This window comes from Medicago sativa, chromosome 4, assembly GCF_051527215.1.
Source record: "Medicago sativa cultivar Bolivia chromosome 4, Bolivia_mono, whole genome shotgun sequence".
Taxonomy (NCBI): Eukaryota; Viridiplantae; Streptophyta; class Magnoliopsida; order Fabales; family Fabaceae; genus Medicago; species Medicago sativa.
The window spans coordinates 60,693,397-60,714,858 of record NC_140752.1 but is presented as its reverse complement, the minus strand read 5'-3'; the positions used below and the strand labels follow the sequence as shown (position 1 = coordinate 60,714,858).

Here is a 21,462-nt window from a genome sequence, read left to right as displayed (position 1 = left end):
TATTTAAATTATAATTATAATTTTTTTGAAGCCTATCCATAATAAATTATAAAAAGGTAAAAATAAAACAAAAAATGATAAAATATAAGCTTAAATACTAATTAAAATAACGTCTAAAAAATAAGATATAAACTAGTAAAATATAACTATAAACTCATACTTAATTGTTAGTACCAAATATGTCTCGTTTAATCACATGAACTTGTAAGCTATAACCTAGTGGGCAAAGTTATTATGCATAAGCCATTTCCTTATGCACCGTGCATAAACACTTCACAACCATCAGATTTCATCCAAAGAACATTTCCTTTTCCCCACTCTCTCTTTCTCTGCATTTTCATTTTTTTCATTTGCACGCAAAGCAACACCACCATGAAGACGATGACGTTGTGGTTCTCTGTTGCGGTTGTGCTTCTCCTGTGGTCCCCACCGTCATCCTCCGCCGCTACCATCAACGATGAGATTGCGAAGAATCTAATTAGAAACCTCAATCTCTTCCCTTCTCACGATATCAACATCCTCGACGCGAATCTGATTCTGTTTTCCGATTCTGTTTTTCCCATTCTGTTTTCCGGCGATTCTGTTTTCCGGCGATTCTGTTTTCCGATTCGTCCTCCGATCCTGTTTTCCGGCGGTTCTGTTTCCAATTTCACCGGCGAAGCTCATCGTACCTTTATAGAGTACTGATTTCCGGCGGTTCTGTTTTCAATTGCACCCTGTTGGATCAAAGAAAACCATTAAGTACATCTAATGGTTTTGGAGTACAACTGCTGGAAACCATTAAGTACATCTAATGGTTTTCCACAGCAAAATGGTTTTGTCATTCCGGTATGGTGATGACGGTGATGATGATGAACGACGGTGTTGATGATGAGATTGAAGATTCTGGAAACCATTTCCACAGAAAAATGGGTTTGGAGTACAACTCACAGAAACCATTTCCACAACAAAATGGTTTTGGCATTCCGGTACGGTGATGATGATGAACGACAGTGTTGATGATGAGATTGAAGATTCCAGTGGTGATGATGATGAACGACGGTGATGATTCAGTTTGTTTTCGCGTTTGGGGGTGTAGGAAGCAATTATGTTGGGATTTATGCATGGTGCATAAAGATTTCCTTATGCACCATAACCACTCCCTAAGCTAGTTTATTGATTTTACCAATCAAACCTTTAGAAAAGATCAATATCACTCAAAAAAAAAAAAAATGAAGTAATAAAAAACCATTGGGGTAAAAATAAACATAATTTGATGGTAATCAAATGCCTTCAACACGATGATATGATTCATTTTCCTCTTAAAAAAAATGAAATAAACGATCATCTTTTACAAGTGAAGTGGGGTACCCTAAACTTAAACCCAACTTAAACCCCAAAAGAAAAAAGTTGCGTTGTTCTCTCTCATAGCTTCTCTGTTTCTGTAAACTCTTAGAACAATGGCGGCGCTGCTTGGTCACATTCTCAAGACCCAAAAGAATTCCTCTCTTCTACGCAACATCACTTCCTCTTCGTTGCATCAAACACCTTTCATTCTCCCAGCTTTATCTCAAGGTATTTCAAATTTCATATCATAACGATGATCATAATAATAATTGAAAAGCTTTCACGAAAATTACAGAATTTTCTAGGGTTATGTAGCTTAAAGGGGTATCAATGCATGCATATGGTTATGAATAATTCAGTGACTTTTGTTTTCAGAAAGAGTGAATTATGAACTCGGTTCCTTTAAAGTGAAGTTTAAGTCTATTTTGCATAAACCAATGAAATGAGTGAATTTTGTTACTTTTTATTGAATTTTTTTTGTACCTAATTTTCTATGGCTCTGTTTGGTAAAAAATAGCTAATATTGATATGGTAGCTTACAGCGGATGAGCTTATAGTTCATATCGGATGAGCTAGTTGATTAAATTTGTAGCATTTGGTAGAATTATTTGTTAAACTAGCTTATAAGTATGAAATGATATAAACAATATATTTACTTAATATTTATTTATTTTTTCAATTGAGGCTACTAGGGTAAAATTGGGATATAAATTATAGGCTTCATAACAGTTTTTGCCCCCTAAGAAAAAAAAAACTACAAAATCACCCCCTAAGTTTTGCAACTGTAGCAGTTTTGGCCCCCAAGACCAATTTTTGGTAAAAAAAATAAAAAAACACGTGGCACCTCACTTAGGGTGTTACGTCAGCGTAGACCGAGTCAAAATTGGCCTTGGGGGCCAAAACTGGCACAGGTGCAAAACTTAGGGGGCGGTTTTGTAGTTTTTTTCTTAGGGGGCCAAAATCGCAACTTTGGAAAAGTTAGGGGGCTAAAACTGCTATTAAGCCTAAATTATAAACTATAAGCTACTTGAATTAGCTTATCAAAAAACGCTATAAGCTAGTAAAAATAAGCTATAAGCTCGTGAGAAAGTGACAGTTACCATGTATGTCTTTTTTAGTCAAACAGATGTGTAAGAGATAGTTAAGCTTATTATTGATATAACAATAGTGGTTTAAATATGATTCTAGTTTCTGCAAATATAATGTTTTTTTTTATTATATTTGTGACGGTAAGTTTTTTGGTTAATTCAGTCCTTGCAAATTAAAAAGTTGTTGTTGTTAATCTCTGACGTCATATGTGACGCAATAAAATCACGCCTTGTGCCCCAATAAGCTGACTCAAGGACTAAAAGCAATAATTTTTGAATTTGTGGGGATTGAATCCAAGCAAAAAAAACTATAATTGCAGGGACTAGAATCATATTTAAACCAATAATAAATAATGTTTTGAACTCTGAAAATGACAAATAATTAGAAACAGTTATTTAGTTCGAAAGGAATAGAGGGAGTGATTGAGTATGTGTGAAATGCAGCGAGATGGATAGGAAATGTAGCAGAAAGTGTTTGTGGATTCGATGAGATGGTGAGAGAGAAGGAAAGGAGGTATTACATGCTTGGTGGGAAAGGTGGTGTTGGGAAAACAAGCTGTGCTGCTTCTCTTGCTGTCAAATTTGCAAATCATGGACACCCCACTATGGTGGTTTCAACTGATCCTGCTCATTCATTAAGTGATTCTTTTGCTCAGGTACTTACTAATGCGCCACAAAAAAAATATGAACTCGAACCGTTTTTGATAGGTTTTAGAGATTTTTTTTCTTCAGTAGTTTTGTTATGCTGGAATGTTGTATAAAAATTTATGTTTCGATTAGGATTTGACAGGAGGAAAGCTTGTTCCGGTTGAAGGAGTGAATTCTCCGTTATATGCTCTTGAGGTAATATTTTTTATTTAACAATTTGATATTGCTTTGTTGGTGTTTTGCTGCACTTAATGTTGTTGTTTTGTATTGAACCTTGGATTGTTTGTTGACAGATAAACCCTGATAAATCGATGGAAGAATTCCGGACAGCGGGTCAAAAACTTGGAGGTGGGGGTGCTAAGAGTTTGATGCAAAGCATGGGACTTGGAGCGGTTGCTGACCAGGTAGTTTGTACATTTAGTTTTGAGTGCTTTTGAGTGTATTTGTTCATCTTTGTATGCATATGATTAAGGTTTTTTTAACTACAGTTGCATAGAAGTTGTGATCCCTTATATTGTGGTAGCAATATAGTCGCAGAAACATGAAAAACGGTCCTTGACTGTTTTTCAAACCTTGCATATGATATGATTATTCTTTTTTTTTTATCTAGTTTGTTCTGTTATTGTCGGAACATATACTATATAATAGTATTCAGTTCTGATATTTGCTTGTGCCTTTTTATAGTTATGTATTTATACGATCAACCAACAAATGATCACTTGATGAAAGTAGCAAACGATTTGTTGATTTATATTTAACCCCTATTAAGATAAAAGTAACATTTTACCACAGGTCCTCGGCTACTATTGACTATTACTAAAGACAAATTAGAAATTGTTAGATCTTTGAAGCAAGTTTCTTGAAATTTTAGACATTGTTTTAAAAGTTTGGTGCTGCAATGACTTTAGATTAAATGTTGTTAATATTCACTTATCTTGCTAATGACGTTGCTGTAGTTAGGGGACCTTAATCTTGAAGAGCTGTTGCACACTCCTCCACCTGGAACAGATGAAATCATTGCAATTGCTAAGGCATGTAGAATTGTTTATTTACTTATTTATGTATTTTAAATACAAGCATTGAGGATATTAAGCACAGCATGAAAAATGTGCTTTGTTTATGTTTCCTGATTATGCTGTTTTGATTCAGGTGATGCAATTTCTTGAGTCTGAAGAATATAGTATGTTCAGTCGGATCGTTTTTGATACAGCACCAACGGTCCGTAACAATTATTATTTCTTTTACAACGTGTATATGAAAACTTAGGAAAAAATATGATTGTTTATGAATATCTCAATAGGGTCATACACTTCGGCTACTATCATTGCCTGACTTCTTGGATGGATCGATAGGCAAACTTATGAAGGTATAATTCATATCCACAATCAACTTTATATTTAACTAGGCTTGATCATCTTCCTCTCTACTAGAATTTTACTAAATCAATTGCTCTGTCCAGATGAAGATGAAATTAGGTTCAGTCTTCAAATCCTTGTTGGGAAAAGAACAGCCTCAAAACAATCCTGTAAGCTATTCTGTTTTTATAATAATATTATTCTCCCTTTTCAAAATTCTAATTATTTTGTATTTGAACTTGTAGTTAGACAAACTTGAAAGGCTCAAGGAGAGAGTGGCAAAAATACGGGATCTTTTCCATGATCCAGACACTACCGAATTCATAATAGTGACGATTCCTACGGTAATGTGAAACTTCTGTTCTCAAGACTGCTTATAGTCGACTGGAATTGAAATATTAAAGTTGAAACAAAAATTCTTGGTGATCGGCATTAATTTGTGTCATGTTCTTAGTGTTACTTCTTCATTTTCGGGTCAAAGACTCTGAAGTGTCATTTACTGATACGTTTTTGGATAACCAAATTTGATCTTTCAGATTTTAATAAGTAGCTTTGAATTTTTATCATGTGCATGCAATTTTTGAAATAGAAGCCTTTTAAGTTAGTAAATTTTAAATTTATATTTTCAGAACTTAAACAACTAAAAGACTTAAAAATTAATTTATTTTTAGAGGAAAAAGGCAGTCCCTGTGAATATTTTTGAGCAAGCCATGTCATGTTGTAGACAACTAAACTATGCTTTGAAAAGTCTTGTGTTGACGACCTACAATGTCAGTTATCATAATTTATTTTGGTAGTTTCTGGTTATGCATTCCAGAAAACATTTGATCTGGCCTACCAAAATTCATGCATTGTTGTTTGGCATAAGGCTTTGTATCATGCGGTTCTAGCTGAACATCATGAGCTAAGACTTGGTTAATTCTGCTAATCAAGCATGAGTTAGAATGTGGCAGTGTTTTATGAAATGCATCGCGTTCAACCGTAATTAATATCTCTAGCAAAATTTATCAAATGGGCTTGCTTTATTGTCCTCAAATCTGATTGTAAAATACTTTTTGTCTGTCTTTTACCTCTTTTATTACCGTTATTTTAGTTTATCTATATACAATTTTTACATTTCCCATTGTGATTGTTTGATTATGATCTCTTCAAGGTTATGGCAATTAGTGAATCATCAAGGTTACATGCATCCTTAAAGAACGATAGTGTACCTGTTAAAAGACTAATCGTTAATCAGGTCTTACCTCCTACAACGAGCTGCAAGTTTTGTTCGATGAAAGTAAAGGTAATCAGAAATTATTCGTCCATCTATTATTGATCGATCATTTTTTGTTAGAATTTTGTTTTGATTGTTGTATTAAAATATAAAAAAATTCTTAGGTTTCATTAGTTATTACCTAAGCAATAAATTATAGGATTGCAGATTTTGGGAAGACAGAGTATATGATACATGAAAAATCCAATTTTGCCCTTGAAATTGTAGGATTGTATCAACCTAGTCACTCATATTATCAATATTTCAAAATGATCCTTAGAATTGCAAAATGTTAATCCTGTTCGTCCTTTTATTCAGATCTGTTGTCGAACACACTCCTAAAATCATTCACTTATTTTCAAATGCATCTTTCACTCTGCCAACTTAATGCCATTATAAGTCCTGCAAATACCAATGGGGGTACAAACCTGATTAACATTTTGCAATTTCAGCGATCATTTTGAAATATTGATACAATAGAGGACTAAGTTGATACAATACTACAATTTTAGGGAACATGTCTTATCAATTTGAATCCTAGTGCTTGCTATAAGAACCTTACAAAAAGCTGGTTCCAGTGATAATGATACGTTGATTTTCACAGTTCAGTTTGCAAGTCGTAGTAGCCTCAATATGTTGTACCTTGTATTTAACACTTCAAAAGATGTTTAAATTTATTACTCTAATCATGTAAATATAGTAGTATTCTGATAATTGCTTACACAAGGAACTGAATAGGGTATTATATAAACAAACTTTGCTGGTTGATTCAAATACAGGATCAAATGCGCGCAATTGAAACTATCCACAATGATCCAGAACTTGGTGGATTGAGATTATGCCAGGCACCCTTGGTGGATATGGAAATAAGGGGTGTTCCAGCTCTTACATTCATGGGAGATAAGCTTTGGAGATAAAACTTACATCGTAGATAATTCACGAATTTCAGGAACGTGGATCACATTATAGAGATGCTGTTCAAAAAATTTAGGAAGTTTAGCGACTACTCTAGCATTCTTTCAAGTCAGGAACGTGGATCACATTATAGAGATGCTGTTCAAAAAATTTAGGAAGTTTAGCGACTACTCTAGCATTCTTTCAAGCAGTGAAATGGGGTACTAACAGTTTGTTAAATTATCTACTTTATGTTTTAGATGTTAGTCTCTCTTTTCTTGTTTAATGAATGGTACTATCTGATAAGGCAACAAATGCATGTTACAACTAGCAATTCATGCATATCTTTATTGAAAAAATAGAATAATTTATAGATACATTGATAGTGTGATATCATACATTTGGCTGCTGTCACCACCAAACCAATTGGTGTAGGATTGAATGATTTTGTTAAACTAAAAAACTGTTGAACTATACTGTGTTATGCTGAGCTTGCCGTTGAAGCATATAAGAAACTAAGAATTGCATTGAAAACAACAATTAGTGAGAAAGGTATCTTCTAAGGAAGTCTAATGCTACTTTATCCACATCTAACAATTTTTGTCGAACTCGCTCTGATAATCTTCTATTTCTATACCTGGATACAACACACGTCACATTGCTTTACTAGGTGGTGAGCACAGTTCATGACTCATGAGTTGTAGCACCAGCCAGAGTCTTGGACATGTATAGTCTTTAGTCTGTCCAAATAAAAAACCAGAGGGATTGAATGCCGAAACTATTTCTTCTGGAAGGTTATCATACAAAAAAATGCAAGCATTCGACTGATTATTCCCGTGACAACAAGGAGTACTAAACATTGGTACCAATGTTTGAGATCATAGCCGTATGAGTGGAGTGCACCACATCGGCTTATTAACCAAACTCCGGAATATCTACATGGCAACAAAAAAGTCATAAATTAGTCAGCATAAATAAGTCTAGACATAGATCAAATATGAATCACAAATACAGACACTGACTCATGGACATTGATAAATTAGAAGTGATTGTATATAATCACGACTGTCCGTGGTAGACATCGAAACGTGTTTGACACTCATACATGTCTTAAGTCTGAAGTATCAGTGCTACATATTAAATCAGCATATGAGCGAGCATAGATCAGAATCCAAACCTCTTAGCATTTGATATAACAAATGCTTCAAGAGACCACTTGGTGTAGCACAAGTCAGATAGAAATTTCACATATTTGCTATCCTCTTCATTATCATAAGTTGCTAGGAGAGTCAAAACTACTGGTAGTAACACTGACCACTGCATATCATAACACAAGAAATAGCTGGTAACTAAGAGTGAGTAAGGCATGACCACATCAACTAACTATGGTTGAAATGCTTACCAGCTGGGCTGGACCTGGTTGAAGAAAGATTGCCAACACATAAGCTATGCCAGTGACACAGTATACCAAACATAGTAGAACAATGTAGTTATCTGTGAAAGATGATCTTGGATTGTTGAAGAAATAGAACATGGAGAGGTAAACCAGAGGTTTGATAATTGTACTAAAATGGTCAACCGTATCCTTTGAGAGAAAGTAAGCGAGGCTACTCATCCCCGAAGCGCTTTCTCTCCAATAATGCAACTTATCTAATGAGAATGATCTCAGAGCTGCAATCTTGGAAAGGAGTGCTGTAAATAAAGACATTATTAGGTCACAATGAAGTGTTGAGGGTATGTTTAGTTTGAGAAAACAGGTTGAATATAAGGTGCCAATTTTGTAACCAAAAGTTAAAACATATTTTGATAGTAACTAGGCCCTAACAAATTCGGGTGAAACTTACATACTGCTATTACGGTGTATGTATAACCAGTTGCTCCAAACGATTCATCGCTCACTTTGGCAAGTGTTCCTAAGCAAACACCGGCTAGCAGCAAAATCAGAAAATCTACAGCTTGTGTTCTAGCTTCTCGCAACCGCTGCTTACCAACTCTGCATGGAACCAATTAAGATCAAATAAAAAATCAACTTTTGATGACAATTAGCTGAAATATCCTGACTCGTGACTTGCCTTCCAAGAAAGTATCTATATTGTGTGAAAGATCCAGGTGTATTTCTATTGGACAAATCGTTTGAATTTAAGAAGTTGAGTTGAAGGTTGTCTCTCTTCATCTCAACGTTGCATTTCACATCCTGCCAAAGTTCACCAGCAAAAGAGGGTGCAGCCGTAAGCTTTGCATTAGGGTTAGGTGCTCCTTGTGTTGGAATACTACCAGCTTGAGCAGACATTCCTTCAATTAGGTGCAGCATATCCATAGGCACGGAATATCCATTATGAAGCATCCATCTAACTGGTAGTTGTTTATGGGTCACTCCTGAGCTTGCACTTGGTTTTATTATTCCCTCTAAAATGTCAATGTAGTAATCTGGTGGGTTGACACGGTCAGGTACAACAATTCCCATGCCAGAGAAGTATTCTTCTACTTTGTTCACAGGTCCATGATACACTGTAAGACCTCCTTTAGCTAGCAGTATAAAATCATCAAACATTCTGAACAATGTGTAACTGCACATCACATGAAAAAAGTAAACAAAATGCTTATATTAATTTTGTTTGCATGGCACTAGTGTATAACTCAAGATTCATTTAGATTTCTATGAAATAACTGTTTTCATATTTACTCCTTCATAGTGAGATTATAATGAATTTTAATTAATGATAGAGATTATTGTTGAAAGAGGGTTAGTGAGTGTGTTGATATAGCAATTATCATTCTTGATGTCCACATAGTACTTGTTAGCATTTTCTATTGAAAGTTACCTCGGTTGGTGAAGGACCATGCATATGTTCACTCCTTCAAGAGCCTCGCGTCTAAGTGCTCTAAGAAGTAACTGAGAAGATGAGCTGTCCAAACCGGATGTAGGTTCATCTAAAATTAGAAGGGAAGGTTCCATAACCATTTCTAATCCGACGTTTACTCTCTTCCTTTGACCTCCAGAGATTCCTCGTTTCTCCACTGTCCCAACCAAAGAATCCCTTATTGCCTGCAGACCCAAGGATTCAATGACTCTTTCAACCACCAACACTTTCTCTTCTTTCGGTAGATCGGCTGAGAGTCTACAATGGCATAAATGTAGTAAAAGGTGAGAGGAGAATAAACAATGGTGGTTACAAAGAACATATATTCTCTTATGAAAGGCACATGAATGAGTAGGCTAGGCTAAACAAATACCACTTTAAGTATGTCTTAAGTGTTGTCAAATAGAGACTACTGCATAGCGAAATTTGAACAAATCACTATTGTTTCGCGATATGCTATTTAATAAAAATTGTTGTCAAATAGCGGATATAGTGATGCTATAGCAATGTTGTGTAGCGCAATTTGAAAAAGTTGCTAATTTCCGCGATTTGGGATTGACATCGCTGTACTAGTTAACATGCAGAATGCGACAAGAGAATAAGTGATGGATTTCGATGTGGCATACCTGCATCTGGCACTAAACCATAGATTCTCCTCCACTGTCAAATTGCCATGGACAATATCATCTTGTGGAACAAAGCCAATGATCCTCTTGAAGGATCGAATAGACGATTCCTGACCATTTACAAGAACTTGACCAGTTGTGTGGCACCCAGCTGCTTTTCCAGTTAACGCAGAAAGAAATGTTGTCTTACCAGCCCCAGACGGTCCCATGACTGCAGAAACTCGACCGGGATGTAACTTACCGGTCACACATCTTAATAGATGTTTGTTTTTCCCTTTCAAAGTGAGTGTCAAGTCTTTAAAAGCAACCTCAATTGTAGGCCTTTTCCTTATATCAATGTCACTAGCCATTGAAATCACTCCAGAGAATGTTAAGTTCTTATTTTGTTCCTGCATCGCCTTTTCTTTTTCAATCTGACCATATGCATACTTAAAAATTTGACTCTGAGTATGCAACGCCTTACCCCTTGGTGCTTGCTTTTTGACATTTTTGTCTCCTATTTGCACATTGAACCCTTCTTGACTATCAGGATCTTGCTCAATATCATTTATTATTTTTGAGAGGTTGTTTTTATCCTTTTTCTTCGCTTTTGATGCACCAGGTCCCATAGGTGGTAACACACCTTTGAAATCTGTCATCTTCGTTGTTTTTTTGCGAGAAAATGTACGCGATAATTGTGATTGTAGTCCTGATGCGTGCTTTTTAGCCATATCTTTTGCAGTTTTCCATTTTTCGCGCGCTTGTGTTTCTCTTACACTTGCAGCAGCCCTTTCTCTTGATTTTGCTTGTCTTCTTTCTCGAGTCGCAAGAACTTGATCAGAACAGTTGTATATGATAATCAGCATAAAACACAAGCCGGCCTACATCAAAAATTGAATAGTCAGTTCTTTATGTGAATGATATCAAGTATCATTGAAAAAGATCTAAAACAAAAGATTGGTTGTTTCATGTATATATGTAATAGATATGGAACTTATGTGAGCATAAATTACTATATAAAATAAAAAGTTCAAAGATTACTCACAAAAACCAGGAGACCATATGCAGTAATGTTTTGATTTGCTGACTTAGGCTCACAACTTGCTAGCTTAAAACATCCTGAGGAAGACAAAAATCAAGAAAATAGAAAGGGTCAATGGAATTATTATCTTACAATACATAAATTAAATCAGCCTTCACATCCATTGTAAAAGGATATCTATACTAGATACTTCAAGTATTAGAAAAGGGTTTCTTTTAAGAGTAAACATTAACATGTTTGCCAATTTTAAAGTCTTCACATGAGATTACTTTTTGTTTACACATTTTAACTACAGACACGACACTGACACATGTCGGTCACCAAATAGTCTTCAATCTAAAGTGTTGACGCTACATATTACAACAACCAGTGTTGTTGTTTTGGACCAAATACACAATAAAAACACACCATTAATACTTGATCAATCACCTAAAAACTCACTCTGAAGTTACAAGATATATAATTGCTAGAGAAAAAAGAAGAATAAGATTGCTATTAAATTCAGTTCACAAAAATAAAGTAAATCATGTAACAGATTTGGACACACTTACTCTCTTGAGCTGTAGAACCTGTTCTGCAGTAAGACCTGCAATTCATATAGAAATAAAAGTATCTCAAAAGAACAATATATGAAAGGTGACTATTACATATATTAGATCAAACAATAAGAAAAGGGGAAAGTATTGAAAAAAAGTGTAGTGAAATAATATATAGGCCATAGTTTTAAATTGCCGTCTACAATGCAACCATTATTGTGGCTGCGATATAACAGATTTTGAGGTTCCACAACAGTAGTATTTTTTTCACAATTTAAAGGTTTGCAGTGCAATCACGACTGCAACCGCAATATAAAACCATGATATAGACAGTGAGAAACCAAGTTGGGTGGTTACTACTGGTTTGATCTAAGGGATTAAAGGAGTTGACGAGTTAAAGGTTCAGGGTTCGTATCCTGGCAAGGTGAAAAATGCTAACATAACAATCACTAACATACTAACATTTGCCATTAAAAAAAATGATAGATTTATGAACAAATTAATGTTGGAAGTAGAAGTTGAGGGAAAAATATGAATACCCTCTACTGCATGGATTTTTTATGGTTGTAGATGGACAGTATGATCCTGCTGAACAGAATACCTCACTACTACTTGTAATGTCCGCCCAAATATCTGCTCCTCCACAACTATGGTTATCTTTTCCAGGAGGTAACTGATAACGATATCTGCAGATTGACTCTGCTGATAAATATTAAAGTTTGCCAAAAATAAGAATGCACAACGAATGGAACTAAAAGGGAAGTACTTACGGTTGACATATTCCACTGGTTTTATTTAGTTCCCCACGCGGACAATAAGCGCCCAAAGGACAAGCTTCAATAAAGACAACAAAAAAAATATAGTTAGAACATATTGAGAACATAATAAGTTTCATAACTATAAATGAGATGTAGTTTTTGTTTGCTTGGAGTTGGCGAATCCGGTTCTAAAGTAATAAAGTAAATGCACAAAAATGCAACGATTGTTCAGAGTTCAGCCGGCTAGGTCTACGTTTTGACAGTAGAGTGGCTGTTGTACTTTTTCTATTATGCTATAAATTAGGGTTTCAAAGTACTAAGCTTTGTTTAAATAATACAATCACATTAAATACTGCATTACACCGGCGCGTATGCTCGCTCATCAACGAATATGAGTCATACTTAACAAGTAGTATAGTGGAGTGAAAGAGCACAATTAAGAATGAACACAAATACATAAGCAAAATGAAATCAATATACATATAGTTTTGTAAGGACTTGGATTCTTTGCGGATGACTTTATGGTGCAGTCGCTGCAGACCACTAGATTAAGAGAGAAAGCGACTGCACCATAAAACCGACTGGAGAGGATTCATTTTGAGCGTTGTGATCGATGGTTGTAATATTGTATTGAATAAGCTTATATGCTTACGTATCATGCAGGTGATGCCGCGAGGACAAAAGAACCCTTCACAACAAGGTTTGCAATCAGCAGATCTAACAGGTATTTCCTTCTTCTTACTATCAAGATCAACCTTCTGATTAGCTTTGCATCCCCAACCAGGTTCACATCCATTAACCCAAGAACTCAAATTACAGTTTATGTTAGGCTTCAAGAAGTTTGCTTTGGCTTTTCCAGACCCTGCAGACTTGTCTTTGTCCCCTGAAACAAAACTTCTGGCATAGGCTTCTATTTCTCCTGCTGTGCACATCCTTTGTGTAATATCTCCTGAAAATAGTTTCACCTATTAGAACATAGTGTGAAGATAACTTGGAGAGCAAGTTATCTAGATAGCTTGGAGAGCAAACAAGTTTGTTAGGGAGTTAGTTACTCCAACTCACTCCTATAAATACTTCACTCTATCGTACTCATTCATCATCTTTGGATATTGACTTTGAGATGGTTCTGAGGCTCACCTTTCAAATTCATTGTTTGAGGGCATTAGAGATTCATAAAACAATTACATAATGATACTGTCAAAAAATTGATAACATATATAGTGTACGAAAAATTTCAATGCAAAAACTACAATTAATCCCTACACACTTTGCAAGATTAAATGTATTCTTCTTTTTCTATCCAATATCAAGTGTATCTTAAAGCTTTAAACCTATGACTAATCAGTGTCGCATTGCGTGGCTGTGGCTGGCCAAACTTGAGAGTACCAGGTCGACCCTATTCTTCGTCTTGTGTATGTGTGATCATTCTCAATAGTGATATGGGCATATTAATATCAAGGTTTTAAATTATGTACATGCAGAAAATTGCATTGTCTAGACAAATGATATTGGTGAGAATTACGGTCAAATATATGTAGACACAATCATGGTTGCGATGCAAGTGGTGGAGACGAAAAAATGAACATGACATCGCGGTCACAATCGCAGTTGCATACCGTATTTTAAAAACTTGAAATGCAAGAAAAAGGGTTCTCCAAATGGATTGAATTTAAGTACCTTTCATTTCTTGAGCACACATGGTCAAAAATGTAAGATCTTTGGTGAAATTGAAGGCACCATCCCAATCAGCATCCCTAAAAGGAAAACAAAAAACACATATTTGAATCATCAATATATAAGAATTAAGAGAGACAAAGGTACCTATTTGAAAATTTGTGAGAAAAGAAACATATTTAACCATGTGACTCACACATCAAGTATGCAATAACCCAATTCTTTCTTGATTGCACCCTTGAAAACAGATGTATAACCTGACATGCTATTATACATTTCTTGGGCAAATATCTCAAGACCAGCACCTGAACCACCAACATCACCACCATCATTGCTTTTTTGACAAGAAACTAGTTGTGGCCCCACAAATACAACAAATATTATAACAACAAAACCATGTTTCCTTATTCTATCTCTTTCGTTCATTTTGGCATCAGAAATATTTTTATTTTTTTTGGTTTATTTATTTACAATTTGGAAGATTTATTATTAACATGATAAAAGGTGAAATTCAAAGACAGAAACATAGAGATTCATGAAGAACATGGATTGAGAAACATGGACAGAGACGACAGGGAAAGAGAGAGAAAGAACAAGAGCTGGAATTTCGGTTTTTCCTATGAAGAAATGGCGGCAAGGAGGAAGAGATGGCGATGTATGAGGGAGCAACATTTGCTTGTATCAAATCAAACAAATATACATCAATGAATTATACAAAAAAAAAACATATGAATTACATTCATGGTATAATTAAAGATAAGACAAATGTCACCATTTTCTCAAAATGACACACTACCAAAACCTCGTACCATACTAGTCAATTTTTTCTAATTATGATTGATTATTAAATTTTGTCATATATTCAACCCCATGTGATTAAAAAAAATTGGTTGTTTATTCTTAAATTTTCCTTCTCTTAGACCAAACTAAGTGAGTTCTAAATTGTCAAAATGGGTCTTCATACATTGTAATCCTAAGAATCAAATGTAGATTTGATCTTTTTGTCTCTTTTTATTTTTTATTGGATTAGATTTATGTATCCCTTTTTTTTCCCACAAAAATAAATGGTTTTTTAGTTTATTTCTTTTTTTTTTTATATAAAAAATAAGGAAATTTTGTGGGTAACTTGAAATTTTGTTGGGTAATAGTATCTTGTTGGTAAACTTAAATTTACTTCAAAATGATTAAATATAAAAAATAACTAGCTTATTTACCCGGCGTTGCCCGGGTTGCATATATAATATTTCTCATTGGGTTGTATTATAATAAAATTAGGGTAGCCGAGTTTGCATGGAAATTAGGATATTCTGTTTGTAAACGTATTAAATAAGTGTAGAAAATATTGTCAAAAAAAAGGCAACATGATAGGAATGAAATTGGTGCGATGCATTAATAAAATTAGGGTAGCCGAGTTTGCATGGAAATTAGGGTAGCCTAATTTTTTCCCGCTCATTTGCTTTATTAGGTTTGCAATTTTTTAACCTAACAAATTCCATCTAAAAAAATGCATTGCACACCAATTTCATTCATATCCGCTTGCCTTTTTTTTTGAAGAAAATATTTTCTACCATATCAATGATCTTACGGGTTAAAGATTATTTATTAGTCTCTATTATAGACGAGAAAACCCGTGCGACGCACGGGTCTTTATTTATTAATTTTGTTACGTCTGCAGCAACTTAACCTAATTTTTTTCCCGCTCATTTGCTTTATTAGGTTTGCAATTATTTAACCTAACAAATTCCATATAAAAAAATGCATTGCACACCAATTTCATTCCTATCCGCTTGCCTTTTTTTTTGAAGAAAATATTTTCTACCATATCAATGATCTTACGGGTTAAAGATTATTTATTAGTCTCTATTATAGTCGAGAAAACCCGTGCGACGCACGGGTCAAAAGTCTAGGTTGTTAGGTTAAATTACTGCTAACCTAATACAACAAAAGAGCGAGAAAATATTAGGTTAAATTGCTGCAGACTTAACAAAATTAATAAATAAGGATGTTACATTAAACGATCAAATGATGAATACTTATCCAACAAAACTTCGGATACCGAATTATTTACAAAAAATTAAATCTAACAATTGGTCCTTATATCAAATTTTCTCCAATTTCTTTTTATGACGATGTTATGACTCATCCAAATATATATGAAAGGGAAGACCAGGGGCAAATACCCCCGGAACTCTGCTTATAGCGAAGGGGGGGAGCTGCTTTTTATGCGGCACTACTCTGGCAAAGAGTGAACGGAGACCCTTTTTATTGAGATTTCCCTTGGGTTTCTGCTTAATTACTGGCGTCCACCTTTTTAATCCCGATCTCTCTTTCTGGATTGCCTATCGATGACCAACAAACGGGATCCGGAGGAGAAACCAAGGCCTTCCCACAAAAGGAGTGGAGGGCAGGCAAAGAAAACTACCTTGACGAGCTACTAGTAAAAGGAATGAATCACGGGTACTTTCCACAAATGGAGGATGAGCAGAAGGAGCTGCAAGCCATTTTTTGTTATTCTTTCGATGACCTCAAATGATCAATATCGTAAAAGAAAAGGACCAAAGTCCCCTATTTAGTGGCAGTCGGGCGGAGCTCGTCGGGACTAAGGGCACAGACTTCGAGCAATCCTTTGTTAGAAGGGGAGAACGGAGGTTTCACTATCGAGTAGCTAATCTGGCTTGTAGTTTGAGGGGGATACCCGGCTGGTGGGGGTCTCTTACCCACAGACTTGACTCTCATAAAGGCAGAAATGAGGAATTCTCAAGGTGGAAGTGTGAACCCTTGCTGTTTTTTTGGTAGCGCAATATATATAATATTTAATATTCACTTAATTTCAATTTTTATATTATATACCTCTATCTTTTCCTCCTAAAAATCTATATTACTTATTTTCTTTCAAAAAATAATTATTGTAGTTTAAGTTCGTGTAATATTAACCCATTTGGGTTTGGCCTACTGGTTGACTTGGGATCTTAGAGTGAGCTCCTATCAAAGTTTCAGGTTTGATTCCCCTTGGTGCCAATTTCGGTTGACAAGTCTATATAGAGATTTGCCTTGTATTTAAATGGGCCCCCCGCAACTAGGCGGTAGGAGTAGTCCCTTCAGATTAGTCGATTCTTGGATTAGATATCATGTTTAAAAAAAATAGTTTATATAATATTTATTGTGACTAAAGACTCAATTTGATTCCTTACAATTTTCTCACTGTCCAATTCAGTCCTTGACGACAAATCATACCCAACATTAGAGGGTTGGGAGGCAAGTGAAGTAAAGAAGGTTAAAGACTTGATTATGTCTAACCATCTTGACATTTACGCAAAATTTTATGTCTTTTCTAAACTGCGAGGCATTTTTCTCTTACTTATTTTCCTTTTTTCAAGACTACAGGCATCATTGCATGATCAATTTCTAATATATAAAAAGCACTTTTTGGTTCGACGCCTGACATGTCAGTTGGACTCTAAGCAAATAAATATGAGTTGCAAAGTGGTGTCAGTACAAGTATCCGTGAAAGATAAGAGACCTATAGCTCTATGTAAAGAGGTGTACAAAATTGGTACAAAAGCCGGATTGGTGCCCGGTAGATCTATCCTGGATAATGCTATGGTAACTATTGAAATAATTCACAATATGAAATCCAAGGTAACAAGGACACTAGGAGATGTGGCTTTTAAACTTGATATAAGTAAGGCCTATGACATAATTGACTATAATTACCTCGGAGGGGTGTTGATGGAAATGGGGTTTTCTATGCAATGGATTAGATGGATCATGATGTGTGTTTAAACTGTTGACTATATTGCTCTTGTCAATGAAAATGTAGCATGACATATCATACAGGAATATGGCTGAGATAAGAAGATCCCTTGTCTCCTTATTTATTCATCACGTGTGTTGAGGGTCTATCTATACTTATAAGGAAAGATTAAGGTAATGGAGTCAAAAATGGGGTGAAAATCTGCAACAACACACCTATCATAATGTTGGGTCACGAGGGAAGCCAGGGGGATCGTCCACATCCAGGGAAGAGCAATCACACAAGTGAGAGAAACACAACACTCTTACCTAAAACCTTAAGGCAATGGGTTTATGGATCCTCTCACTTATAAAGTGTTCAACCTCCACTTTTCTATCGAACGCGGGACATATAACTCACACTTGCACACAACAATCTCCCCCTCAAGTGTGAGTCCATTAATTCATCATACTCACCCCTCAAGCAGAAGTTCTTTCATCCACATACACTTATACTTGTACCGCCATTGTCTCCGCACAACGGAACCCGCCGCCTGAACACCCTTGGTCAAGAAGACTTTCGACACAAGGAGTCGGTCGAACCCTTCGTCAAACCACGACTCTGATACCACTGTTGGGTCACGAGGGGAGCCAGGGGGACCGCCCACATCCAGGCCAGAGCAACCGCACAAGTGAGAGAGACGCCACACTCTTACCCAAAACCTTAAGGCAATGGGTTTATGGATCCTCTCACTTATAAAGTGTTCAACCTTTTTTCTATCCGATGTGGGACATATAACTCACACTTGCACACAACAATATACCAGTTGTTGGGATCAGAGTGCGCAAAGCAGAATATGCGGAAGCTTAAACTATCTCTTTTTGTGGAACCTGAACAATCCAATTTACCAGTGCAGTCAACAACAACAATAAAAAAGGAGTAAAAACTGTACATGAGAACACCATAACGTTAACGTGGAAAACTCATCTCTCAATGTGAGAGAATAAGAACCACGAGACCTAGTCCAGCCAAAAACTTCCACCATCACAATAATGGTTACAATCAATGTCTTTCTAAATCCCTAGGAAGTGACAATCATCAAATAATCATCAACTATGGTGATTCTAACAACCAGAGAGCAAACCCTAAATAGGTATCCCAAACAAACACAAAGAGAAGACAAAACTACTTAGAAAAATTATCTAAGTATCAAACTAGGTAACAAAAATAACATACTCAAATTTCAATCGAAACAGAGATTGTTTGCCGAACACACTTTTGTCACCAGAACCGATAAGATCTTCCTCTTATGTCGTACTGCTCTCTCTCAATTTTCTCAAACACTGTGCGGCACCTCTCTTGTTTTCTCGCCACTCACAGTTTTTGACAACAAGGGAATTTAACCCTTTTTATACTACCACACACATGTCACGTGGGCCTAGACCAAACACACACACACATATTTTTTTTTCTTTTTTTTTTCCTTTCTTAAATAAGTGTGTGGTCCCACTTGAGGAGGGACTCACCCAACACATAACTCATCTTTATTTGCTGACAACTGCTTCGTTTTTTTCATAGCTAATAACAACCAACCTTGAAGATGAAGAGACCATTCTAGAAACCTACTCCCTCCGGTCTAATTTATAAGCAAATTTTCACTTTCTAGGTTCATTGAATAAATGATGAATGTGGTCTATAATATAGACCGCATACATCATTTATTGAATGAATCTAAAAGATCAAAATTTGCTTATAAATGAGACCGGAGGGAGTATTAAAGAGCTTTGGGTCAGGTTGTGAATCTCCAAAAGTCAAAAAAAAATTGCAGCAGGAATGTTGCTCAGGCAGAACACGATAATATTGCAAACATTCTTGGTGTCAAGACAGTTTTGCGAACCGAAAAATATTTGGGGCTCCCTTCTGCGATCAAAAGAAATAAAAAATCAATGTTTACTTTTATCAAAGACAGAATCTGGAGGAAAATTATTCCTTGGAGAAAAAAATGTCTTTCGAAGGTAGGGTGTGATGCGTTGATCAAATCAGTCCTCCAAGATATCCCAACCTATTTTATGAGTCTTTTCACACTTCCAGCTTCTCTTTGTGATGAAATTGAGAAGACAATGAATGTTTTCTGGTGGGGTCATTCAGGTGTGAATGATAATGGTATTTGATGGTTGTCTTGGAATAAACTTTCTATGCATAAGAAGGATGAAGGTATGAGTTTTAAGAGTCTGTCTACTTTTAATCTTGCTATGTTAGGAAAATAGGGTTTGGCAGATTATGAATAAGCCAAATTCTCTTATCGGAAACTTTATAAAGCAAGGTATTATCGTAGATGCAATTTCCTTGAAGTAACCTTAGATCATAAGCTTAGTTATGTTTGGAGAAGTATGTGCAAGTCTAAATTAATTCTAAAGGTAGGAAGTCATTGGTGTATTGGAGATGGTGATTTTGTTCTAGTTTGGTATAATAATTGGATCTTGGATGGTAGCTCTATTTTTTTTTTTTTGGGTACAGAGATGGTAGCTCTATTATTCCACAATATGATGCAGATTTGCCTCTTACTCATTTGCTTGTTTCAAACTATATGCTACCAAATTACAAAGGTTGGAACGTTCCTTTTTTAAATTATATTTTTTTATCGATATATTGTTTCTCTTATTCAAAATACGCCTTTCTACCCATTTGTCAAGGAAGATAAATTGATTTGGAGGAGAGAAGAAAATGGTGAGTACTCAGAATGTAGTGCTTATCGATTTTGTATATAGAAACTACTTGGTACAAGCCATTTTAAAGTGAGTGGTCGGTGGTACTTATCTGGAGACTCAAAATTCCACCTAAAGTTAAGAATCGCATATGGCACATCTATAGAAATTGCCTCCTAACTCAGATGAGACTTTGGGGTATGGTTGGGAATAGGCCAGGCCGGCCTACAGGGGCCTACGACCTAGCCTGTTTAAGCTTGGCCTTGGCCTGGCCTAGCCTGTTTATGAAAAAGGCTAGGCTCAGGCTTTTGAAAAAGCCTATTTAAGTAAATAGATCAGGCTTAGGCTATCAAAAAAAGCCTACGAAGCCTGATAGGCCGGCCTATTTATGCATATTATTAAAATTTATTTTTTATTTATATTAAAATATAATTTATATTAGAATAAAAATCAAGAAAAAACTCAAATTATGGACTTTTTAAATAGGCTTTGAGGCCTTATAGTGAAATAGGCTTTTAAGGCCTTATAGCAATAGATAGACCTTACGATGAAATATGCCTTAAGGCCAATTTGACCTATTTAAAAATAGACAAAATTGAATATTTAATGATTTTAATATGAAGTAGGCCTTTAAATAGGCTTTAGGGCCATGCCAAACTGTTAAATAGGCTAGGCCAGGCCAAAAAAATAGGTATAAGAAAGGCCATAGGCCTAGGCTCAGGCTTGCAAAAAATTTCGTAGGCCAGGCTCATGCCTATCAAAGTTTGGTCTGGCCTGGTCTGGCCTATTTCCATCACTACTTCGGGGTAAAGGGGTAAATTGTCCAACAAATTGTGTTTTATGTGAGAATAATTAAGAAGATAGTTTGCATTTGTTTTTCAATTGCCCAAGTAGTCACAATGTGTGGAGTATGTGCCCAACATATAATACAATCTGCACGATTATTAATAAGGGGCTTGCTGGTACGACTTTAAATTTTAAG

The 21,462-nt window shown here is 35.6% G+C and overlaps 2 protein-coding genes across 2 annotated transcripts; one reads left to right on the top strand and one right to left on the bottom strand.

Moving 5' to 3' along the window:
- The first annotated feature begins 1,337 nt into the window (after positions 1-1,337).
- Positions 1,338-6,943, top strand: LOC146930363 (ATPase GET3B-like). Its single transcript, XM_085701907.1, has 11 exons — positions 1,338-1,554; positions 2,859-3,070; positions 3,195-3,257; positions 3,356-3,466; positions 4,019-4,093; positions 4,212-4,280; positions 4,363-4,428; positions 4,522-4,587; positions 4,663-4,761; positions 5,571-5,702; positions 6,452-6,943. The coding sequence occupies exons 1-11, from the start codon at positions 1,440-1,442 to the stop codon at positions 6,587-6,589; spliced, it is 1,146 nt and encodes a 381-aa protein (XP_085558033.1). The 5' UTR covers positions 1,338-1,439; the 3' UTR covers positions 6,590-6,943.
- ABCG28 (ABC transporter family protein) lies at positions 6,886-14,635 on the bottom strand. Its single transcript, XM_085701906.1, has 14 exons — positions 14,239-14,635; positions 14,046-14,122; positions 13,021-13,317; positions 12,381-12,444; positions 12,150-12,296; positions 11,626-11,660; positions 11,078-11,151; positions 10,054-10,913; positions 9,389-9,685; positions 8,639-9,133; positions 8,411-8,559; positions 7,969-8,258; positions 7,744-7,883; positions 6,886-7,501 (listed from the first exon to the last, which is right to left on the bottom strand). The coding sequence occupies exons 1-14, from the start codon at positions 14,466-14,468 to the stop codon at positions 7,345-7,347; spliced, it is 3,312 nt and encodes a 1,103-aa protein (XP_085558032.1). The 5' UTR covers positions 14,469-14,635; the 3' UTR covers positions 6,886-7,344.
- Positions 14,636-21,462: the final 6,827 nt, after the last annotated feature.